Here is a 26,710-nt window from a genome sequence, read left to right as displayed (position 1 = left end):
ATACTACAAGGCAAAAGAAGAAGAAGAAGAAGAAGAAGCAAGTGTCCCCGTGTAGCGTAGTCGCTAACGCTCTCGCTTTCGGTGCGAGCGGTCCCGGGTTCGATTCCCGGTAAGGACACTCGGTCAAAAAGTGTAAGAAACTCTTTCAGGCCAGCCATTCTCAATGAGGATTCCTCATTCACACCAGGCAAATGCCGGAGTGGTACCTAACTTATTGGTCCCAGACCACTTAATTCCTTCCCTTTCCCGGATAGTGTGCTTGCCGAGGGACGTCATCAATCATACGGCCATAGATGCCGAAAACCCAGTAATCTAAATTCTAAAAAATACAACTATACCTACTCAATACGAAATCACTGACAGCAAAAATATAGTAAATGACACGATGCAGCAACTGCTTTAGCATTTTGGTACAAAAAGATGATAACAGAATACTTGGCCCAGATAACGCTTTACTGTGCAAAGGCGAAGAAGAAAAAAATTGTGGTTTAATGGTATTCAGAAGTATCTTCTACACATTGCTCATCGGACCATCCACGTAGAGCTCAATCAAGAAGAGGCAGATACGAAGAATAATTAATTCTCCATTCTGTCGACGCGGAAAAAAGAAGGTAGACGAATATTTCTACTTTTGCACAAGATGCAGATATTTTGGTTTTCAACATATGAAGATTGCTGTCATGTTTTGTGTCCAATCAAAAGACATAATTTCGATTAGAACATTTCAATGCTCTATGTCCATTAAAAGCTTTTGCACATCTATCATTGCATTGGCTTTCTGGATGTGATAGCACAGGCATTTTGTCAGGGAAATGGAAGATTTCATATTGGAAAGTTTTCTGTTCTGCATCAAACGATATGCTATAAGCCCTTTGATCACTAGGCAATCACGATTTTATTCCTGATGAAATGCCGATAGCTAAAAAAAAAAAAAAAAAAATCATCTGCCAATTCTACCAACCAAAATCAAATATTTGCAATCTTCAAGATTTGTGATGGTAATGTGTTCTCGAAGAAATACACAAGCTGGGAAATTTTGCACCAACAAAGTGTTAATTTATACCTACCATGAAGAGAGTTAATTATCAACTTATGATTTAGAATTATGTCTGTAATTCCCAACCAACAATTCCATCTGCAATTGGACATGGATGGAGTGCAGAAAATGACATTTCCAGTTACATTGAAATGGCATGCGCTATAGATTACATTCTTCATTTCGTGAAATGTTTTTCTCAAGAAACAAATCCATCCCACCACGTAAATGCTCTTCACATAGATTGCTATGCACTGAAATGTGTGAGTGTGGAGCTAGTGAGGAATTTTATGAAAACTTGTCACATAATCTAATGGAACAAGAGTTTGACTCAGAAATCAGTAAAGATGAGATTCCTAGAGATAGCCTGCCAAGCCATAATCAATTATATTCATGCAACTGATTTCATATATACATTTGTACTGTTTATTACTGTAACTAATTTTAGAAATAATATTACGACCCGTTCAAAGTAACTATCCAATTTAAAAAAAAAATAGCGAAAGTAATGTATATTTGGCTATCAAGCAGAGGCGGATGTATAAGGTGAGAACTGGGGGAGCCAACCACAATCCGAACTATGGTAGGTATATCACGAGTTTGCTATTAACTTCCGAAACTATATAAATAAGAGCTTAAATTATTTTTGCCAATCGAAAAACTGGAGGAATCAGCCCGATGACCTGGGCTAGATGCGCTACTGCTATCAAGATTACTGCCATTGACCGAGACTCCATCACACAAAACCCTTACACGCCATATCTTATTTTTTCTGCGATTTCCTTTTATTTTCCCATGATATAATCCTATATTTAATAAATAGCTGTTCAGTAATTCATCAATTAATAAATAACTCCTGTACATTAAGTCTCAGAGGAAATACTCACATATCATGTTATTGAAAATTTATTTTCTTTTAAAATGAGCTATGGAAAAAATCGGTCAATAAACAACGGAGATAATGATTGTTTCTTCAATCGAGTTATCCGCCATTTTGGTGACGTCATCATGTCTACATACTATGCACCACTGAGTGATAGACTACTATTGAAATTATTTACCAGAAGGCTTCTGTAAATAAAAAAAAATCACACCCTCATCTTATCTTCACAAAAGCTGCCACGGGATGACATATGCACTCCTACTATAAAAGAAAACTTGGGGCACACGGAAATACGTAGGAACAAATCATTGTTCGACCAGTAATGCATCAAAGTAACTAAAAAGGGAAAATAGGTGAAACTGCATTCGCTACAAAATTCGAACGATATAACTACACTAAATTTCCTTAACATCAGATGGGAAACTTCCCAAATGTTTAGAAGAGAGAAAGCTTAAATTAATGATTTTTGAAAGCTTAAATTAATGAACTTGAAAATAATAGTAAAAGAAAAAATTCCGAGACTTGTTGAAGGGCATCAACGAATTTAAGAAAGGATATCAACCTCACGCTTATAATAATTCTTACTGATACAGATAGCATCTTGAATAGATGGAAAGATTTATTTGATGATTTGGTTAACACACAGCCAAAAACTAATGTTCCTCGGAAAAGGGGAACGCATAGCAGAACCATAAATATCAGTACCTTGCCGAACAGAAGTAGAAATTGCTATTAGAAAAAATTAAACAAACATAAATCTACGGGTGTGGACGAAATTCCGGCTGAGTTAATTTTACCTAGAGGAGAAAATTGTGGAACAAGATGCACAAACTCGTTTTTCCTATCTGAAATAAGGAAGAATAGCCACAAAAGTGGAAATAATCAATCATTGTTCCAGTTCACAAGAAAGGCGACAAAGAGGATTGTAATAATTTTCCAAGCATTTCTCTAGTGTCAACATCCTATGAAATCCGTTGAAACATTTCATTAACAAGATTGAAAACATACGGGGATGAAATTATTGGAGATTATCAGTGTGAAGTTTGACGAAATCAATCAAGTATGGATCAGGTATTTGAGATTCGACAAATACTGGGAAGAAAACGGGAATACAATACCCCGATACATCAATTATTTATTGATTTTAGAAAGACTTACAATGCTATTAGGAGATAAATATTATACAACATTCTTGCAGAATTTAGAATACCGAAAGAAACTAGTTTATGCTAATTAAGATATGTTTAAACGAATCCCATAGTAAAGTACGAGTAGGAAAATTCTTATCCACGACCTTCCACGTCGAGAATGGCCTGAAACAAGGAGACCCGTTATCGACATTATTATTCTACTTTATTCTGGAGTACGCTTTAGGGGATAAGGAAAATCAAAGATATCAGCAAGGCCTAGAATTGCATATTATTTACCAATTTATGTCATTTGCTGATGATGTAAATTTAATAGGAGAAAGAAAGCAAGAGCGCTTTCAAAGTTTTGACTGAAAATCCAATCAGAAAACGTGCATTAGGAAGACGTAGACGCAGATGAGAGGACCATATGAAGATGGATCTTCCAGAAATAGGAATAAGAAGTAGAAACCTAATTCAGTTGGGTAAGGAAGTTTTATGAACGCGGCTTTCAAAATCCGGGTTCTATACGCCATTAAGTTAGTTAGATCTTTTCCCTAATAGCATGTTGGTTTGCAGCAAGTCTTTCATTATATTTGATTTTAACTTGCTAGACTTTCCGTGCACTGTACACCTGCTGCAGGCTTTTTGAAAGAGTTACCCGCAAATGTCGTAATTTGATTTTCACTTGCTAGATTGTACTTGCCTCGGAGGCCTGCTGGAACTTTGTAGCAAGTGTATCAGTTCTAGTTTCTACCAATAGGTGGCACAAGAGTCTAATCTTAGAAATCTCCCCGCCAGGTCGCCATTTGTATAGCTGCTAAATATAGGTAGAAGTGGATAATTAAGATAATTACGTAAGTATCCAGATGTAGAGATAATTTATATTTTAAACGTGTATTGTTTGACTAAGTTGTTGAGAAAAATATACTGAGTGTATGTTCGTATACAGTAAATGTTCGGTTTGTAAATGGCATTCAAACTTAATCAGTTTCTACAGCAGAATATGTCTTTATATGCGTAAAAACACACACACATATCTTAATTATCTGATATGAGCCGTAATTCCTACTGTCTGTTTTCAGTTGTTACTATGAAGTGGACAATCAGGACAAAATAAAAAAAAAATCAAAATAACTTATCACTGGTCCATCTCTATCATTATTCGATGTTACTGTATATTGGTTAATAAAACCAATGTAAAAATATGATTTGTAACATTGGCTACAATGTGACTTGTGTATTTAATATGTACTCGAACTCATGTTTAAATACTGTACTACTGCAAGTGAAGATTTGCTGTGAAGTTTACTTGCATTATACCCTTATGTACGGGAAGGTTCTAGATTACTGGTCCCCCATGTAGATTAGTAGCTGGGTAGGTTTTAAAGTTTATACATTTAACTTATACAGTATTGCCGAGCGAGCGTTAGCGAGTGAAGGCGGGTTAGAGCCTCGCAGGGCACGTTGTTTTCTGTCTTTATTACTGCTCAATGGGAAGGGGGACCAGTAATCTAGAATCTTGCCCTTGTGTACATTGATAGTTAATTGAATACTTATGTAATTGTAGCTTTTTGATCCTGATTTCCACTCCATTAAAATCGAGAACGGGGGAAAGATACCGATGGTAATTGCAAATAATGGCTTAACTTTAATTATTCCCCTCCACTATCAAAAAATCGAAATACTTAATTCACAGAGTACTATTACCTTTTAGATGTATCCCTGCTCTATCAAACCTACGAAAAAGTTCAATAGCCTATTCAATTCACACAGTATTGCCGAGAGAACGAAGGTGGGTTAGTAGCCCCGCAACGCTCCTTGTGTTCTTGAAATTCATTACCGTGGTAGTAGTAGTAGTAGTAGTAAGAACTCGAAATTACCATTCCTTACCTCATTTCTCCTACTAATTTTGCAGATGTCTTGTCAAAATGGAGGGGAGTAACTAAAGTTAATCCAAAATAATGGAGAAGTCGAGGAACGCTCCTCCAGTTTCACTGTGCAAAAAGCGGCGTCATTACTCGAGCAGACGACTCTACCAAATTTTCACACATTTATTGCGTTTTCCGATTTCTTGTTGCAGAGCATGCACTAAATGAGGAGCTAATGCATAAACCATGAACTAATTTGTGCTAGGTGGCCATTAAAAACACGAATGCTATCTAACCGAGTCAGGGCAGGAACGCAGCAGGGGGTCCGAGCGGAGCGAAGGGTGCGTCTGTAGGGAGCAGGCGCGTGAGCGACGGGGGCATACGCATAAACAAGGAAAGGGGAAAAATACATAAGACATCCGCAATAATTTTCATCTTCAAAAACACTTAAATAATTGTAATAACTCTTACTTTCAAAGTGGCTTCACTGGTTTCCCGGGTACAAATGGCCCGCTGCGAGGAGAAATTCGTTTGTTTTGAATTTTTACTTTTCCACACGTCACATAGTTGATTTTACGTTTTAACACACCATGACGCTGCAAAAACTTTATAATATGACACTCCTTATCACCCAAACGACGTAAGTGTATTAACCGCCTGCCCGGAACACCGACATATATTGCCACAAAAGTGCCGAAGCCACCCTTCCCCATCCTGCTTGCTCTGGGACGAGGAGCAAGGTTCTAGAACTCCATTGAGTTGTAATAAACGTAGAAGCAACGTGCCATGCGGGGCTTCAAACGCGCTTTCACTCGCTCGGCAATAGTGCGTGTGGATTAAGTATTGATTTGTTGTACAGAAAGCAGCGAATCTGGCTCACGTGAGAGGACCAGTGTTCTAAAACCTTCCCTGAACTAAGTTAATTGAAACTCGTAATTTGTTTGGGAACCATGGATCCGCTTCCAAATTACCTGAGGGCAAACAGAGGCCAAAGATGAACGAGTCACCATAGGAAACCGGGAAAGGGGGCATGTGTTAATTTTAGTCAAAATTTTCAGAAAATTACCGTGCGAAATGGAGAATTTGTCGTTTGTATAATTGATAATATGTGAAAATGTATTTGTTTCATAAGTGATGATGGAATTACTTAGCGGAATGTTACAGATGTTACAGTATCGTTGGATTGTGGGAAGTTTCAGAGCGGTACGTGCTAACATTTAAGAACGACACCGCGTTTGTTAAATCGAACAGATATTGAACGAGGTCCAGCAAAAGGTGAACTATTTGAATTTTCCAAAATACAGGGTAAATAATCATAGTGAGTTTTTTTTTAGCTACAATAACTCTTATCACATCTGTTTACACAGCACATTTAAATAAATAAATAATATGCTATGTATTAGCAGGGTTTGAAAAAACCCGGGCTTTTTTGAAAAAGCCCAACCCACCTGGGCCCATATGGGTTTTTTCGGGTTTAATTGGGGTTTTTCAGGTTTTTTCGAAATATTTCAATGTCTTTGGGCTAAAAGTGTTAAAATGTGATTTATATTTCAAGATTGTCATTGTCACAACTTGCAACAATTTTCCACTCACTGCTGTTTTGAAAAAAATGCCGTCATTTTGAAATTTTACAATAGATTCCCGAGAAAATCTGTACAGCAAATTTAGCGTAACTCGTGCTTTTACTGTCAAAATTTCAACTTAAAAGACGGAAAATTGCGCTTCGTACCGTGGATATTCGCTGTTTTGAAAAAAATGGGCGCCATTTTGATATTTTACGTTGGTATACCGCCAAAATTTATGCAGTAAATTTAGTGTGTCTCGTGCTTGTACTCTGAAAATTTTAACTTAAAAGGCCGAAAGTTGTACCCTGTAGTGTGTGTGGTAGAGGCAGTCAAACGAGTTGAGTTGGTTTTGTGTTTAACGTCCCTTTCAGCAGCGAGGCTATATGGGACGGGACCTACTGATTAACATGGAATCCCGAACCACATGAGCTCCCTCCGGGAACCAAACCTGGGTCTCCCACGCCGAAAACGCGTACACTAACCGCTTAGTCATGGAGCTCGGCAGACAAACGAACAAATATAGATCAAGTCATCCAGAAGCCTGACTGACGTTTGCCAAATATGAATACCAAAAGGGGCCTATTAATTTAAAACAAAGATACAATTCATGTTATATGAAATAAATAAATGTTTCAAATTGTTTTATATGAAATTAACATCTTCCAGCGTAAATGAACTTCCCATATTTTCTCCATGAGAATACGGACACCTCAGATCCTCCCTCAACTTTCCAACACAGTGCAATGAACTGTAGTCTGGTTATGAACAAAAGTATAATAGGCCGCCGTGGCTCCGTGGTAGAGCATTCACCTCTGGTGCATGGGGTCCCTAGTTCGATCCCAGCTCGCGCCAAGTGAGCTTTGTGGTGGACAAACACCTTGTGCGTGTGTTTTCTGGGAATCTCACGTTTCCTCCCACTTTCTTCATTCCGTCATTTCCTTCATTTCTCATCATCACCGTCACCTTGAGCATAGCAGGCATAACCGTGAGACTAAAACTAAAATATTTAATTTTTTTTTTCAAGAATATAATAAGCGAAAGTTCACTAAGCACCAGCTGCTTTTCTCTCTTCGTACCCTGCAATTAATTGTACGGACTGAAGATGCCTAAAACATAAGATGTGCTATAAAAATGCTTTATAGGAAAACAATATGCAAATTATTTAAATCAATGGTACAATCTGCCTTCAATATTCTTCGCGCGTTTAGCAATATTTATTTACATGGCTGTATTTGCCACAATTACGTTCGTCAGTTTAATCTGATGGAAAGCTGATTTTTCTCCTTGTGTCGCGTGTAATTGTCAGGACCAGATTTACATTTTTCTAAGACCTGGATCAAAGCAGAATTCTGTACCCTAGCCTCTGAAAAAGATTATAATTCTTGTTAACTTATCCAATGTGTTGCTGGAGAAAAGGTAAGTCATCTTCCCTGTGTTTGTAAATGTAGAAACACTCAAAGCCATTTTTTTTTAAATGTTCCGGAAATTATCCGAGTTTCCATAAAATGCAATGGAAAAAGTAGCATTGCAAATTTCGCTCGCTATCAAGTCGGATTTCGCCCGCTATTAGGGTGGTGTAATAACTTGTTCGAAACTGTTACCTGCAACAGCCCACTGTTCATTCACTAATTACAGGATTTCCAGCCAGTCAGAATTTTTTTTTCACTTTTCGAATAAGCTAATATTGATAGCAGAAATGGAACGGAGTTAAAATACGGGACATTTCCCTGTCACGACTAAATTTACGGGGACGGGGGACACTCGGGCCCAAAAACGGGACTGTCCCGTTTTATACGGCATGTATGGCAGGCTTAAGCGTAAAATAAATAGTTTTATTGTTGAAATATTCATTTCCGATCCTTCTGCGTTTAATTTCCCGATCACTTCTTTCACGGCGTGTACATCAAAACTTCCATTAGTGCGGAAATTTGAACTCAGCACTTGAAATAGTAAGCGGTACATAGTCTTCGAAACCCCGAGCATTAAGCTTCTTAAATTTGACAAGAATTTTTACGCTATTGCTGGTGTTGATTCTACAGAATGCTTATTTAAAGAGTAGCAACAAATGACTGAAATAAACTGTTATTGTTGGAAAACCAAATTTTAGTTGGAGAAACTTGTGTTGTACATCAAAAGTAAGAAATAATACTAGTAGTTTTACTAATGCATTTACATGTGTACTAATAGTACCGGCACCTATGACATTAAACCCGTCAAACGTATGAGTGATAATGTCCCTCGGTGTCGCCAAGTCGACGAGCATACTATTCACGGAAAATATTTTCGAAAGTACAAAATCGCTTATTTTACTTCAAATAGGCTATAAACATAACCCATACATTAATTTATTGTATAACTATCTCAAGCTAAGGTAAGTTTTAAAAAAAATCCTTTAGTGCATTCAGAACTTTATAAAGGTCTTATGTTGAATGTTATTGTATACCTTAACGTGAAAGCCTCTAATTCGCCCAAGGAAAGTCTAAAATCTGATGAAAATCACTTACAATGTGATCACCTTAGTTGTACCAATAATATACTAACAAATAGGTCAAAAACCCAGGTGGGTTTTAAAGTCGGTTTTTTCAGGTGGGCACAACCCGAAAAAACCCACCGGGTTTTTTCGGGCTGCGCCCACTTGGGCAAACCCTGTGTATTAGTTACAAGTTTTCATCTATTTTGTCGCATAGGGTGACCCTGTCTTTCCGCCATCAATTCGATGGCATTCTTGATATGAACATACTGTTTGACAGTGACATAATCTGACGCGTTCAAGTAGTTCGGCAAGCATCGTATCGTTTGACACAGAATGGCATTCTAATATGCGCTTGTGGTTTTACATTTTATTAATATTTTATATTTTTTTTAAAAAGAAGCTTTATTTTCATTTGAAAAGAATTAAAGGAAGTCTGAAACAAATACCTTATAACCCTCTATACTAGCACCTATCCAGGACGCGGAGCCGCCTCCGCACAAACCCATCTTTTTTAAAGTTAATTTGTGGACTGTCTCAGCAGACCCTTACAGGCTAATGGGATATAATACTGCCATATTCTTCTCTGAGTACGGGGCCGCGGTGGCTCAGTGATAGTGTTCACCTCTTGTGCGTGGGGTCTGGTTCTATTCCAGCTTGCGTTAAGTGGGCTTTGTGGTGAACAAATACCGTGTGTAAGGGTTTTCTCTTGGTTCTCCCGTTTCCTCCCACTTTCTTCATTTCACCATTTCATTCTTATCATCACCGTCTCCCTTAGCCTCGGAGAAAAGTTTTGGGACGTTAAACTCAATATTTAATTTCATTCTCTGAGTACAGGAGTCTTTGCTTAAATACTTCGGGTACTGAAGTACAATTTTTTGTTGATATCTGAAAGTTAATAATCGAAACAACTTCCGCAACGTTATACGAGAATCGGTACTATTGAACTGTAGCATTTTCTTCACTACTAGTGTGGACAGCTTTTTTTTTTTTTTTTTTTTTTTTTTTTTAAGGAAAACTGAATAGTAGAATACATTATCTGCCATTAATCGATTTGTTACTTTCATTCTTATTAAAAGTTCGTTTCATTCGTATTTAAAGTTATATAGCCTGATCTCTTTCATTATTACTACTACTTAGCTGATGATGTAGGGATAGTGTGTCTGGTTCCCAAGCATCGTTCGGTAGGTTGAGCGTGGGCACCAAGCTTGCTCCGGGCAGCCGTCTTGACTGAAGTTTTCCTAGTTTCTCAGTGCCACCAGGCGAATGCCAAAATGTACCTTTTATAAGGTCATGGCTGCTGCATTTCAAGATCCTTGACCTTCCCCTTTCCCTAAGGATTGTATGCGTAAAGGACTAGAGAAATTTTATTCAATTTATTATTACTATCTCAATTATTTATATATTGGGACCAGAGGGGATGTGGGAAAAAAATTTTCGGAGCTGATCTTTGATTTGTAATCTTTAGTTGGGCCGAATGACTTCTTGATATGTCTTCAAGTTCCCAGGTGTGGCAAAACCAAGATGTCAACTAAATCTAATATGGCCGTCACTCTGTCACTCAGGTTTAGTGTTTCTCTCTGTAACTTCTAGATTTAAAGCACATACAGTGGCTAAATCTCAACACAACACGTTACATATTATGCTGGGTCAACCAAAGAATGTTTGTTTGTTTTTCGTATAGTGTAAAAATTGAACTGTTACATTGTGTTGGGGAATTCTGCTGGACTTCAGTTGGTCGAATTCGACCCTTAATTGGTAATCTCTAACGGGCAAGTTTGGCTGACATATTTCTGAAGGGCCCTATTGTGTTTGCCTGGCTACAGTATCTTTATTAGCTGTTGTCACTCGGATGGTTAAGCCATTTTCCTGTCAGCTCCATTAAAATAGGCGTGGTAAAAATCTGGGTGAATAAGAGCCATAATGTTTTTTTCTCGTAATAACGGTTAACCTTCCGATTTTGATATGCCAAATCCCTGTAGGTGCAAATTATTTTTTTAAGGAGTGTAAGTAACGTGATGAACCGGGGATCAAACCTGGGACCTTCGAGCATACGTCCGATGTGCTACCAACTGCGCAGCCAATCGATCCACTTCTCAACCACATAACTTCCACTCTATAAAAAGTTGTATACATTCTCTTTATTGTTAGTTCCCTTTTTTCTCTACGTAATTACATTCACCAAGCTTTTTGTTGCTGGTGTAACTTTTATTGTAAACTAAGATTATTCTATATATACAGTATATATATACCTTAGAAATCTAAAAAGGAACAGGGTAGTGGTAGCTCATATAATTTCACGGAATGTATACGCTTGGTGAACGTTACAATTTATTCAACTTTACACTGACGTAAATGAAATTACCTGTTGCAGGACATGAATCGTTTTCGAATCGACAGTGGAGTATTCTACAACAGTGGATGATAGATTTATCAAACAGTGTAAACAATCTGGATAAAAAGGTGAATAATATTCTAGGCAGTAAGGCTGTATCAGAAGAAGACGAGAATGACGACCATTTTGCTTCTTTGGGCGTGCTACCGTTGAAAACATTGGAAGACTTCCATAAGTTTGAACAACAGTTGAAGGACAACTCTAAACTCAGATTGAAATTGGTAAGCAACATTTTTCTTTGAATGTAGCTGTGTGTATATTATATTGTAGTTGGAGTTTATTCTGAGATGCTAATTCTACAGGCATTCACTTATTCATCGATATATCAAGCGTTGCTTTTTATTTTATATTTATAGGTTATACCTTTCTAGCTTGTAGTGAATGCTACTTTCTTTGATCTGTTTTTTTATTCACTGATAGAAGTCATGGGGAACCTTCCCGATATTTCGTTCTCTCATACAGTCTGAAACTACTTGGCACATACATTATGTGCTTCCCATCTAATGCTGTATGGTAAACCGTATTCCTCAAAGTACTGTTTACGTGGGCCTGTTCGAACCAGTTGCCCATGGTGGCTCAGTAGTAGAGTGCTCACTTCTAGTTTCAAGGATCCGTGTTCGATCGCAGCCCCTGCCAACATCGTGCTCGTGGGATTTATCGGGGCTTTCCCATTTCCTTCTACTTTCTCATTCCACCATTTCTTTCATCCATCCTTTGTCGTCTCCTTCACCCTAAGCTGGCACAACCATGGGGAGCTAAACTAAATATTTCGTTTCATTTCGCTTAATTTCTTTTTGAAGCAATGTTAGCCTTAAACAGTCGACGGAATCGATTGAAAGTTAATTTTAAAAGGTGTGGAGCGTTGGGTAATCATTCGCTAGGTTGTGAGTTCTAATTACGTTTATAGTCATCCTGATTTTTTAAAAAGTTTTTTATAGTTCCACGTAGACATTTCCGAAGTGCATCACTGAGAAGAGAAAGGGGCTTAGTAAACCCAAGATTTTTTTGAGTTCGACAGTTTCCACTATAGCTTGAAAAACAGAAGGGCAAAGATTGGCACGTGGAAATTGTCCAATCAAATTTATTAGTGCCTAATACATTATGGAATACTTCTATCTTTCTTTTGTAGATGCTAGTGATAACATGAGCAACAAGCACCATATTGTTGACATAAGTATTGTATATTATTATTATGATGATGATTGTTTGAAAGTTTGCTCATATCATGTAAGCTGCGTACTACATTTTTACGAATAGAAATGGATCATGCTTATTTTTAGGCAAATACGATATTTTATTTCTGTAGATATTTTTAGTTTACTAGAAAAGTGAAAAGATAACTAATAGTTGAAACCTCTGTATAGTCTTTCTTAAACAGGTTAATGATCTAGCTTCTTCTGTTGCATGCCTGCAAAACCTGAAGAAGCTTATTCGGAAATAATTTCTCTATTGAAAATTTTTATTACATTACCGAGCTCCAGTTCCTTTACTGTTGCTTGAAAAGGGCAAGGAACTATCTCCGATTTTCAGTTTCTGCTGATGGCCTTCACTCGTAATGATTTTATTTGTGCACCGAAAAAGAGAGAGCGTATATACCAGATGGCTCTACGAATAGATGGCAGAAACCTCTCTGTATTTTTTTAAACTTGGTTCAAAATTTCAGAGAAGGAAGCTCATAACCATGTAAAGGCCTCTATTTATTTTCCATATTCTCCATTGTTAAAATCAGTTGACTGATTCGTGATTAGCAAATAATTCAACAGTGAAATTGTTGCAGGAATGAACAAAATAGAAAATCACAATACGCCACGCCTTAAATCCTTTATGTGGATAGGAACAGCCTTCTCTGCAAGCTTATACTCTCTAGGTTTATATTTGTAATAGCCACTTTTGTTTAATGTGAGTGGGAAAAACACATTTTAGAGGAAAAAATAGTTCTTAATATGACGACTTTAGTCTCTTACATGTAATATGTAAGCTTGTAGTTGCTTATTGTGAAAAATAGAAGCATTAAATATCTGCATTTTTTCAGGTTCAAATGTTAATCAGTACTGGTGGTCGTGATGAGAAGACGCTCATCAATAATATGCTCCGACGCCTCTTACATGATGAATTGGCCCAGATGTTCACGTTAAGTGGGAGATCGACGAAGAAATTGGATAAGAAAGCGTTCATTGGGACACAAATTGGGAATATTGTATTACGTAAGTACTTTATATAAAATTTTCTTTATACTGATACCAATAAATCTCACTGCTCCGATCGGACTACCTGATGAGGTTTCCCCTTATGTCTTTAGTTCCAGCAGACGAATGATGGGATGGTAGATTCTAAGACTCTGCCTGTCCACATCCTTCCCTTCCCTTATCCCGGCCTGAGCCTTAGATACCCATATTTAGATTAAGGTGTAAATACATTCTTTCAAGTTTAGTTTGTGAATATGTCTAAGATTTTAAAAGGTGAGGGCAGTAAGCTATAAATAATATGCATTTTAAAATTTTTGAATGATTTTGCAACTTTGTTATGCTATCACCCACATCGTATATTGCACCAAGACACCAACATGGCAATTCTTCATTAAGATGTCAGGTAGGTGTTGCTGAAAGAAACTGAAATAATTGCTGGGAGTAAATTAACTTTGGAACATCGGTGATTCTTGACGCTACATTCGAATTATTGAATTAGGCAGCTGTTTAGCGTGATTTTATTTTAAATAAATATTGAAATAGTTGTCATGACTTATGACTTAACCCTCGTATTAAAAGAGGTTCCATAAAAATATTAAATGTAGTTTTAAAGTATTTATATAGGATTGCGCTTTACTCACCAGAAGGAAGACATTTTTCAGTTTTACCTATATATTGTCTGTTTACCAGAAATGTGGAAATATCTGCAAATTTGTGTAGCTATCAATATCGGGCCTGATTTTTTAGTCGTAATTTTTAACAAATGACAAACCTGTAAGACGAGTCCGAGTTTCTTTCAACAAAATGTGTCGTTGGAAGTTTAAATTTGTCCTATTCTTTTTTGTTACTTTATACGTAGGACGACCTTTGGCTCTTAGAAGTTGTCTGTTGCCGTTTAAATAAGTTTTCGGGGCCAAATTACTGCTGAAATATTCGCTTGTCGCCTGCGGTGACGTTAGGGTTGGGAAGTGCTTTCTCCCATGTACAACAATGATCCGGTAACTTACCTTGATTCGAGGCTTTGTTTGCCTTTAGAGGCGCGTCAATATTGTCACTAACGAAGTCGTAAACACATCCGCTTCTAACTCGAAAATACGAATTTGAGAGAAAAATCTATATATATATATATATATATGAAGGTCCGATTATCGAAATTCGAGAAAAAACTTGCGAGTTTTTCTCGCTTTTAGAATTTCAAATTAGATCTTTCTTTGAAAAATAGAATCGTGGGAAGCGCTCTCATATAAATCAAATAATAAATCTTTATATACTAATGATAGTGCTCTCCACGCTTTTCTCTTCGAAAGTTTTTTCTTTAATTTTTATTTTATTTTTAAACTTGTTTTGCATAGTTGTTTGTAAGAATTTATATTTTAATTTTCACAGCCAATAGAACTACATATTGTATGAATAAATTTTATATTTTTTTTTTTCGAGCTATAGTTTACAGTTTGTAAACTCTGCAGCAATGTCCGTGGTGTTTACCTTGTATTTTTCATTTAAAATGAGAAAAACAAAGGGATGGAATTAACTCCATGTCCAAGCTGCTTTGTACAATATGAATAAATAATTCCAGATCTTTCTGTCCTTACGAAAAAATGTGAATATATTGATGTAGTCTTGTTCATAAAACTTCGTCCTTACCAGTGTCTTGCATTGCTGTGTATACTCAATTAATTTTTTTTTAAATTAATTATTTCTGTTTTGAGATGCGTGTAAGAAAGTGTACATTAGTACTACTGATGAGAAAGTGAAAGAAAACATAGGCGATTGGCTGCACCAAGCTAAAACTAGGTTGACTAGGCTGTAAGTAGTATGCAATTTTATAATTGATGGGTTTGTAAATGAAAACTAAATTTTGGGTTTCGTAAAAGGAAACTAGACTGGATATTTAATAGATTTCTTAATCGCGTCAGCGAATGATAGATCCCTGTATTATAACGCAAATGCCACCTATAATGCAGCCCTTTATTACACACTTAAAGAAATCTTTAATAATTGTCAAATATCATATAAGGGTAATACGTACTTCTGCTTTGTAGTAAAAGTTATGCGTTTCGCTTCTCTAAGCTGATTCGTTGAATGGCTCGAGGGCTGATTAGATACGCAGTAAATCTGTTTAAAATATAGTCGAGGACCCAAGTTTTGTCCTCGAGTGTACCAGCTAGATTCAGAAGGATGATGAAGTCGGAGTGTAGTACTGAAGTACAAGATGGTCATACAGATGTGTTATTTAGAATTGAATTTAGAAACAAAAGTAACAAACAGGACCTCTTTTATCAATTTGTAAGAATGAAAGGGAAACACACTTGAAAATAGGTGATGGTTTGAAGACAAAGAATATAGTAAGCTGACTAGACATTCATGAAGTCACGTTTAGGTTTCTTAAACTGAACATTTCAAGAATACAAGACTCGGAGAAGAAACAATAGGTGACGAAGATAACACGCGACAGTGTTGTCCACCACAAAGAAATTATTAAAATCCCTGAAAAGGACACACAGGGGCTCATTCTGGTTCATTTTGCTCACTCTGACTCATTCTGTTCATTCGCGCTTATTTCCCTCAGTCGGATTCGGATTCTTAAGATTTCAGTTTCTACACCAAACTTCAGTCTCTCCATATCCATTTATAACCTGTAGCAGTACAGTAAACAACTCTATTGATCCGAGTACCTCAAGGAGCGGATTCAACGTCTTTACCGCCGATGCAATGGGACAGCAGACGTATAAGATACAAAAGATGCCAGTGTTTATTAACCCTCAAGAAACCTAAACTGTGTACTGAATGTCTCATTCCTTTAAACAATTACACGTTCTAAGTCTCAGTTATTAGAAACAATCACAGTCTTTAATCATTCACTTCTCAAACAAATCATCAGAATTTAGAGAAAAAATATCTAGCCAGAGAAAGAAAAAAGGTTTAGTTTGTATATAATATATTAGATTCGGGATAGCGTTGATAGATACTACTTATATAAGATTTAAGATATAAGGTAAAATGGTGAGATAGTGATGAAGATATTGCACAAGCTGCGTGGGTGGACATTATATCGTAGTAGGCAGTATTTCTAGTAGAACACTCGAAATATAAAAGTAAACTCCAGTAGACACCTTGATTACAGACATTATGGAATTAATAAGGCGAAAACTACTTTAAAATTAATTTAATGAAATATGTAATGAATTTATAATATAAGAAATTGACGGTTTGCATTTCCTTTTATATTTCAGTAAGGAGAAGCAGCAAAAAGAGGAAGCAGCTGCAGTTGGTGGGAAACAAGTGGAAGAATTAACATAGTACTTTGAAAAGCAAATTTTGTATTACATATTTAGCCCATGGACGAAAAAAAGTTAACTAACAAGGGCCAAATATAATTAATGAAACTAAATTAAGTGTTGTTCATTTATATTATTTAGAATACTTTCCTTATAATATTGAAGTATTAATTTCTTTTATGTTTTTATTTAATTTCCTTTAGAATATGAACACGAGCCTATAAAAGTCGAAATATTTTTAAATAGACATGAAAAGAGCTAAAATCACCGGAAAGCATTCCAGTTTTCACCCTCCGACGTGTGCTGTCCCAGATAGCAAAAATTACTTGCAACAGACTTACAGCAGATTTGCAATTCAAGTCTGGCAAACTTGCAGCAGACTTGTGATGCAAGACTGCAAGTTTGATGCAAGTTTAATGCAAACTTCCTAGTTGACGCTCTTCGAACTTGCAGCATGCCTGCAGTGTAAGTGTATGGCAAGTTTGAAAAGCAAGTTTCTGCAAGGGTTTACTTGCACTGCAAGCCTACTGCAAGTTTCCACTTGCATTGCAAGTTTAGAGCAGGTCTTCAGCAAGCGAGTGTAGTAAGTCTTCTGCAGGTATATACTTGCATTGCATTGCATGCCTTTTACTAACCGAACATTTACTCTATACGAATAATCACACAGTATATTTTTCTCAACAACTTTGTCAAACAATACACGTTTAAAATATAAATTATCCTACATACTCTACATACTGGATACTTACGTAATTATCTTAATTGTTCACTTGTTTTAATGCTTCACACACTTTTCTCCTACTACAAATGGCGGCCTGGCAAGGAGATTTCTAAGATTAGACTTTTCTGCCACCTGTTGGTAGAAGCTAGAACTGACACACTTGCTACAAAGTTGCAGTAAGCCTCCGAGGCAAGTAAAATGTAGCAAGTGAAAATCAAATTACGACATTTGCAGGTAACTCTTTCAAAACACCTGCAGCAGGTGTACAGTGCACGGAAAATCTAGCAAGTTAAAATCAAATATAGTGAACGACTTGCTGCAAACCAACATACTATTAGGGGTTAAGTTAAAAAAGTATTTCTTGCTGTAACGTAAGTCTAGGGTGAGCTTTTTCAACATCAAAGGTATAAAAAAAGTGGGGGGGGTATTCTAGAGTCTTATTGATGCATCCATTCTCAGAAGATCAAGGTTTGTGCACTAGCGTTTAGTTATAATTTTGTCGAGGAATTCCATGTGGTTGGATTATATAACTGCTATAATCAGGAAGGTTACACACATGTTAAAACTGTTTTAACGAACCACAATGCAGATACAAATAATAACTTGATTTTTCACGGTTACAGCAAAATAATTTTTAGATTATTTTGTCACATTTTGCTGTTGCAGAATTTTAAGCCATATTGTCATTTTCTTTGATATCAATTGGATTCTTGTATGAGTGTAAGTTTGCATGCAGTACCTTCTGCAAGTGTTTCACTTCCATAAGTCATGTGTAAGTCAGCAGGCAGTGGCAAAATGAGCATTAACCTTCGCGGCCTAGACTTTCCATTGTAAAAGAAAAATGCATGTTTTATTATTTCTTTTACAACTACATCACTTGGTCTCGCCAAGTGGTATATTTGTATTATAGCAAAATAATGCACTTTTCTTCTGCAATGAAAGTGCAAGCTGTACTCGCTAATGCATCCTTCAATGTGCTATCACTAGCAGAAGACTTGCAGAGGAAGTAAAGTGCTTGCTGCAGGCTTGCTATGCTAAGTTCCACATACTTGTAGTAGACTTGCAATACAATTATATACCTGCAGAAGACTTACTACAATCACTTGATGAAAACCTGCTGTAGCCTTGCAATGCAAGTATATATTTGCAGAAGACTTACTACAAACTTGCTGTAGACTTGTTAGGGACTTGCAGTGCAAGTCGTATCCTTGCAGAGACTTGCTTTTAACCTACACAAACTTGCTGCCAACTTGTTGTGCACTTGCAGTGAACGTGATATACTTGCTGAGACTTGCGTCAAATCTGGACTAGCTTGCTGCCAACTTGCTGTGCACTTGCAGTGCAAGTAGAAACTTGCTTTGCAAACTTACCATACATTTGCACTGCAGGCGTGCTGCAAGTTCGAAGAGCGTCAACTAGGAAGTTTGCATTAAACTTGCATCAAACTTGCAGACTTGCATCACAAGTCTGCTGCAAGTTTGTTGCAAGTCATTTTTGCTATCTGGGTTGCGGCAAACAATATTTTGTGAAATATAACGGAAATTGTTTATGTTTTGTTTGTATGCAGATGGATAAAACAGAGCACAACTGATACGTATGCACAGAAAACATATCCTGGCGATTCTAGTAGTTCATGATGAAATGGTCCCAACAAATTCCTTCGAATTGAAAGCATTTCATATGTCAATGGAATAAAAAATAATCACTGGTAGTGATTAGTCTTGGAAAAAGGCGAATATGATTGGGCTAAGTTCTGACCCTTTTAGCCCCTATTCTAGGATTTCGAATATATTATTACTCCCCTTGTTTACCTTCATTTTTAATATTCCCACACAAACAACAGCTTGCATGTGTCTCTGCACTTCTCTCATCTTTATAACTTCGTTCTCGCCATCGTGATTAATCCAATTGGGTAAGAAAAACGTAATTAACTAAGAAAGCTCATCACCATCACAACGCTGAACACATATTTCAGACTTTGACCATTTCCGATTTCCAAAACGCTCCTGCGTACACTGTAAGTCATTCCCCGACACCTTGTATATCACATCGTCATTAACAAATCGTATTATAATAACTTTCTTCAGGTAATAAGTAAAAACTTATTGTACATCTTACTGAAAATTTTGCGTTGCGAGCCAAGCGGACAAGAAAATTTGTAACAATTGTATTTCCTTGCAAACCGGCAACAATATTGATTTAATTCTTTCAAGGGGCGCCGCGTTGTTTACTCTTTTCCGACACCTTTCTTTCTTCTAGCTCGTTCGGCGCCCCCTTGCTATCAGCACCCGGGGCAACCGCCCAGGTCGCCCCCTTTAACTACGGCCCTGGCTATGTACTGTGTATAGTTTGAGCAGTTCTGCGAAACAATTTATTCTATAAAATATCTCCTGGAAAAAGCCTAGTGCTATAGACTTGGGCCGTGACCTTTAGAAGCCAGGAAATGAGTGCTGGCCAAACAAGTTGGAGCTCTCTCTTATGAGAACAGGAGATACAATAGAGCCTTACTCGAACGGGTGTGGAGGAAAATTTCCCTACATTTAACCTAGGTTTTGAAGTTAAAATTGAATACTACTATGAACATTATATTTGTAACAACATTACTACACAATATTGCTCCCCAAGCCTCATATGAAGACTGGAGAAGACTGGATTTTGCGGGAATACCTTAGGAACAAACGTATTTAATCTTGGCTTCAGGTAGTAACTGGGTGTTGCTGGTGTCAGTCTAATGGTGAGAGGTGAAGTTCTAGAAGCATAGAAAATATGTTTGGCTTTTAATCAGTTCTTTTTCATAATTGGCAAACATGGAAAAGATCGATGGTTCGTTTCAGTAAAATTGAAAGTTTTCTTCCATGTATTTTCCAGGGGGGCGCGGTGGCTCAGTGGTAGAGCGTTCACCTGTTGTGCTTCTGGTCCCGGGTTCGATACCAGCCCCCGCCAAGTGAAGTTTGTGGTGGACAAACACCGTGCTCGTGGGTTTTCTCGGGGTTCTCCCGTTTCCTCCCATTTTCTTCATTCCACCATTTCACTCATCTCTCATAATCACCGTCTCCTTTAGCCTAACCGGCATAACCGTGGGACGTAAAACTTAAAAATTTCATTTCATTTTTTCCATGTATTTTCCCACTTTTCATGTAATGGTTGAATAAAATTTCCATTATCCGATTTTTTTTTCGTATTGATGTAGTAGGTAAGGCTTTCACTTTAGCATTAGGAGTAACATTTTCATATTCATTTGTAAGATTACTGTACTAGATTAAGGATATAGCTTCGTTGTCGTGGCTTCACTGGAATATAATCAAAGAATTTTGCGATTTTAAAATGAAATTTAACTCTTCTTATAGCAAAAATCATACATACAACTCACCGGCATATTTTCTGTACACTAAAACAAACCAGGTCGAAATAGAACACTAAATGACAATAGAAAATGTCGCAGGTACCACGAAAGAAAAAAATGTTAATATCTAATTGGCGACGTTCAAGTTTCAATATTATTTTCTTTATTCATAAAAAGCGTATATTTCCCCTGCTTATTACACAATAACTCTATGACCTCTCTTCCCACCCAGTAGCCTACTCGGATACTGCACATGTAAGCACGTAAGGAAATCGTATACTAGGGACACATGGTTGTAGTAAAAACAAATGTCTCGCAAGGAATAAGAATCATGTTGAATAAGGCTAGAGTACGTTCAAAAACATATTATTCCTTTTTTTAAAAACAACACTTTTTGTCATTATTTCAGTGTCCATTGTCATTAATTCTTTAACGATATCATTAGTCTAAGTGCAGAGCCGTAGCTAAAGGGGGGCCAGCGGGGCGCCCGCCCCGGGCGCTGACAGCAAGGGGGCGCCGCACGAGCAAGGAAAAAGAGAAAGTGGTGTTGAACATGAGTAAAAGACGAGTCGCCCCCAGAAAGTATTGGCGCCCTATTAAATAAATATTGCTATAGGTTATCAATGAAATACATAGATTTCTTAAAAATTTTCTTGCTCGCTTCGCTCGCAATTCAAGAGTTTAAATAAGTCACAACAAGTTTTTACTTATTACTTGAAGATTTATTATACATGATTTCTTAATGACGTGGTATACAAGGTGCCGAGTAATGACTTATAGTGTACGCATGAGCATTTTCAAAATCAGAAACGAGCAAAGTCGTGTTCGGCGTTTTGACAGTGATGAATTTGCTGACTTCAAAACGTTTTTCTACCCAATCGGATTAATCACGACGCACAGTGGGGCCAAAGCACTGAATTCTTGGCAAAAATAAGAATTCGCAATATGAAGCGGAAAATTGAAATCAATTAGTTCGGCGTATGCAGTGGCTACAATAATGTTATTTCGACATTATTTAATCAAAAACATAGAAAAAATGAAATGAAATCTTTAAGTTTTACGTCCCACAGTTATGCCGGTTAGGCTAAAGGAGACGGTGATGATGAGAGATGAGTGAAATGGTGGAATGAAGAAAGTGGGAGGAAACGGGAGAACCCCGAGAAAACCCACGAGCACGGTGTTTGTCCACCACAAAGTTCACTTGGCGGGGGCTGGGATCGAACCCGGGACCCCAAGCACCAGAGGTGAACGCTCTACCACTGAGCCACCGCGCCACCTTGTACAGTTTTACCTTTAAGTTTCTTAACGTTCTTTGTAGTGTAGAGTCTTCGCTACACTTCGGTGAACAAGGGATTATTTATCCTAAACTTCGGCGAACAAGGGATTTCCACGGTGAACTAGTAACAGATAACCTATCCTTTTGTTTCTTCTGTAAATAAGCTTGGAGATATCCCTGCACTTTTTCTAGATGCAAGATGGATACTGTAAAAACAATAAATTGTTGCGAAGCTGTTTGTACGAATGGTGAATTTGCACATCGCGCACTATTATTTCGAGTTCTTACACTGTACAAGATCTTGTTGCTTTTGCCGATTTCTCTGATAAAATGTAATGCTAATAATATTAGTACGCTGATCCTTAGTTAAGGACTGCATGATCAAAGAACACCGCAGTATAAACTTATTCTAGTAATGTAGTGGAAACGACAAGCATTAAGAAAATAATCAAGCCAGTCTACTCAGTAGATTCACGTGCTATGTAATGTGCATTTCCGAAGAAGTCGATCGGATGTTGATTACAGACATAATCTCCTATTGAACTGTCACTGTAGGTCGTAAATCGTTGGTGTATTGCGATAAGGAAAGGTCTGAAACTATTTCCAGTGCAGACAAACAAGAAGTTGAGTCAACAATTATAAGGTGGTTTTGAAACAAAGGATTGTTAGCATTCCTCGAAATCAATTTACACGGAGAACGGACGTTTAACATGTGGTTCGGACATGGAAGATGAGTGTTCCAATCCTTCTTAAAAAGATATCTCTTAGTTGCATTCCTAATGAACCAAAAGGAGCATGAAAGAAAATATAAAAAGGTGGTGTGGATTTTTACTGTTTTTTTTAAAGTGATTTTGGGACGGAGAAAGGGAAGCTGTAGCCCTAGAATGACCACTGGTACATGCTTTCACTGACCAGTAGCTTCTGAGCATTAATTCCGTGATTTTGGGATTATTTTTACGCTCACACCAGTAACACAAGTAATGAAAATTTCGAATTTTTGTTGTTGCTATTGTTGCCCTATAAGGAGGAATAGACGTAATAAAATTACAGAAGCATGTACCATTATAGGTACACTTCACATTGGCACTCCCATTAAGAAAAAGAAATTATGGATCCACGCTCCTTAAAGAAATCCACATATGGGTATTATCATCTTGTCACTTCAGATTTTTTTAAGCAAATATTTGTTCTCTCAAATAATGACAAATTTCACATTAATTATAGAAAATATTTAGCCTTTGCCAGTAGGTCCTTGCGTAAGAACAATCATATTGAATTTAAGATGCTTTTCAAAGAGATCTGTAGTCCCATATTAGTCACTGGTACATAAAAGTAGTATGGAGTAATTATTCCGTGTATCTTGCATCTAATTTGACACTCAATTAATTTGACACTCACGAGCATTCCAAGAAATTCAAAGTAAAATTTGGAATTTTCATCTCTCCCCTCTATGTGACTTCGCAAGGTACCAAATTACCCTCCATGCCCTGTGCCTCATGTTACCAAAATCATATCTCAGATTTTTACTATCATAACGCCAAATTACACATTTGGCCTAACTGACAAAGAATAGGCTTTTCCGTATGTCCCTGCTAAGGATATTTATCGTGTATTTTTAATGTGGCTTTTGAATGGGGGCTTTAGCCCAATATCATTCACTGGCGCATGGTAAGAGCATAGTGATATTGTATTATTTGTGATCAATTTGACACTCACTGGATTTTCCAAATCAAAATTTGGAATTTTTATAAAGATCCAACTCCCGCCTAAAGCGATGCGTTACCAAAATGACATTCAAGATTTGAGAAACGCATATATTTTACCTACAATATCTTTCGACGCCGAATTTCGCGTTAATTGACAAAAAAATACCTTCTTCTCTTATGCCCGTTCTAAGGATATTTATTGTGATTTCTTTATTTTAAAGGTTACTGTAGCCCCACTGTCAGTCACTATCACATGTAAGATGGATCGGAGCATTAATTCTGTGACATTTGTGATTATTCTGATGCATTTTGTAACAAATACAACTCGTATGGCCGAAAACCTTTATCATTATTGGAGAAGACGGTTTATTTAACATTAAATCTACCATAAGAAAAACAAACCTTTGTGTCTACGTGCCGAAAAGTGAAGCTAACAAGCGATTTTCTCTTACTTGCTTTATAACTTTGAGAAATTCAGATATTTCTTAATAAGAATACCAAATTTTATATTAGTAATGTGAGAACTTCATCTTCTCTCAGTGCTGTAGAAAACAATTCGAATTATGGAAGAGTCTGTATAAACAAATATCGTGTAAATTTAAAGTATCTCCGTATGTATAAATATATTCTGGTTATCGAAATTGCGTACGCGAAGATTATATATGATACGTAGACGACACAACTGACTTTATCTGACACCACGTCTTCTGTAGGTGAATATATAATTGTTTAAAAGGATTAAAAAATGCGTGACTGAACTGAGACACTGTTCATGTGCTCTGACCACTGACTTCAAATGATGGAGTATACCGTAATATTTACTCAGGTTGTATAGTGGTTAGCGCATCAACATGCTAAGTCTGGTACTGTGGTTTGATTCTGCCCAGTCGTGCATTGTTTTACTTTCTGTTTAATTTACACTTATAAGGGTTAGATATTGTCGATTGTTTCGTCTATTTATATCACGTAAAATGAACTCAACCGTCAGAGGTGTTTGGAAGCATGTTGTTGAAGGGCATCCATTTTTGTACAATTCTAATTACGAAAAGTGTGTCTGCCTTCCAGAGACTAATTCAAACAGTTCAACCTAGATCCTTCAATCGTTAAAGTGTCCTTACAAGGGAAATGTATTTTCTGTCTGTTCCAGGGCAATGTCCACGTTCTCTCATAGAAATAGTCCGCCACGACCCTGCCTGGAAGTAAATATTCAAGTGACATGTAGAACACTAGAGTAAAATATGACAAAAAGAAGATAAAAGTGAACACTGGCATAATACATGATACTAGATTACAGTATGTTGAAAGTGCATCATCTACTGAACAGTAAGCCCTCTTTCATACGCAGCCATTGAGTTGCAGCACTGCTTGTGAAGGGTTGCTTTAAATTACAAATGAAAATGAAATATTTTAGTTTTATGCCGGTTAGGCTAAAGGAGACGGTGATGATGAGTAATGAATGAAATGGTGGAATGAAGAAAGTGGGAGGAAACGGGAGAACCCCGAGGAAACCCATGCACGCGGTGTTTGTCCACCACAAAGTTCACTTGGCGGGAGCTTTCAATTAGAGCTTTCATACGTAGCAACTGCAGTTAATACTACCGTCTGCTCTAATGCAAGTCTCGAACAACTGTATCGCAGTATATCATTTAAGAAAAAAAAATCAACTTTCTTCGAATACTGATTAAAGACGAAAAATGCACAATTGTTTATCACTTCAACGTTATCTAATTTTACACCATATACTAGAACTCTCGACTGTTTTAAAATAACTACAGACTATTTCTCTATTTTGTGACAAAATGCTGTATCATCCCGGTTATTAACGCAAAAGATACCATGAACAGATGGTTGCCTGCTTCTTTATGTTACTACCATCTTCCAATTTACCTAAATAATCCTGCTCTTTCTGTAACGTGCAACGTGCCCATACGAACTAACTAGTCGTTTATTATGTTTTGTTGTTAGAATATTTATAATCCCATTTCGTAAGGAAACGGAGTAACGCGACAAAACCCACGACGTTGTCTACTACAAACTTACTCGGTCGGAGATCGAACTAAGGAAACCTTGCTCCAAAGGTGAACGTTCTACCACTGAGCCACCATATGCCACTTCTCTGGTTGGAATTAAAGCCACGGATCTACATCTAATGTAGCCTAGTAACTTAGGTGTTATATATTTCTATATGTTTCTTGTGTCCTGGCAACTCCGTCCCACTACACAAAAAATACGTGGATGCTGAAAGATAGAAAAAAAAAATGTCGTGTCTGCTCTCCATGGCACAACTCAGATGCTGTATATGAAAGAGCTGTAAGAGATACAAACGTGAAAAAAAATAATAACCATGGGCTTTTGAGCTAATGGATAACGTAATGGTTTTACATGCTAGTGTTTATTTTCAACATGGGATAGATAGGGGAGCATTTATTATTATTATTATTATTATTATTATTATTATTATTATTATTATTATTATTATTATTATTATTATTATTATTATTATTATTATTTTGTAAATAAGGATCATTCTTCTTTAAATATAATCACAGCTATGTACTATAATGCACTAAAACATATATTTCAAACAAGATCGCAACTCCTTCCCCTGTTGTCTCTAACGTTAACTCCGTCATGGGAGATCCATATTCGATTTCCAGCGGGAGCTCATATGGTTCGGATTCTACGTTAAACAATATGTCCAAGTTATACATGATATCGCGTTGGTAGGGATCCTAACCCCAATACAGCACAGCCTATATTGTTCACTCTTGTGCAGAAAACAACATAGAAAGTTGTTCAGCCTATAAACTAATTCTTTTGTAAATCAGGCAAGCAAAGGCATTAATTTCGGAG

At 36.9% G+C, this 26,710-nt stretch overlaps 1 protein-coding gene across 1 annotated transcript; it reads left to right on the top strand.

Moving 5' to 3' along the window:
• Positions 1–3,822: 3,822 nt before the first annotated feature.
• LOC145682093 (uncharacterized) lies at positions 3,823–16,833 on the top strand. Its single transcript, XM_081753690.1, has 5 exons — positions 3,823–3,903; positions 11,327–11,568; positions 13,380–13,551; positions 15,243–15,339; positions 16,767–16,833. Exons 2-5 carry the CDS (start codon positions 11,374–11,376, stop codon positions 16,831–16,833), a joined length of 531 nt encoding a protein of 176 aa, XP_081609816.1. The 5' UTR covers positions 3,823–3,903; positions 11,327–11,373.
• Positions 16,834–26,710: the final 9,877 nt, after the last annotated feature.

Source organism: Thermobia domestica, chromosome 1 (assembly GCF_964235325.1).
Source record: "Thermobia domestica chromosome 1, izTheDome1.hap1.1, whole genome shotgun sequence".
In the NCBI taxonomy this organism is placed as follows: Eukaryota; Metazoa; Arthropoda; class Insecta; order Zygentoma; family Lepismatidae; genus Thermobia; species Thermobia domestica.
Note: the sequence above shows the minus strand (reverse complement) of the source record. Positions and strands in the feature narration are given on the sequence as shown.

Coding starts and splice junctions, on each gene's coding strand:
- LOC145682093 (XM_081753690.1), top strand. CDS start 11,374: ATGATAGATTTATCAAACAGTGTAAACAATCTGGATAAAAAGGTGAAT. Junction 11,569..13,379: donor CTAAACTCAGATTGAAATTG/GTAAGCAACATT, acceptor GCATTTTTTCAG/GTTCAAATGTTAATCAGTAC. Junction 13,552..15,242: donor AATTGGGAATATTGTATTAC/GTAAGTACTTTA, acceptor TTCTGTTTTGAG/ATGCGTGTAAGAAAGTGTAC.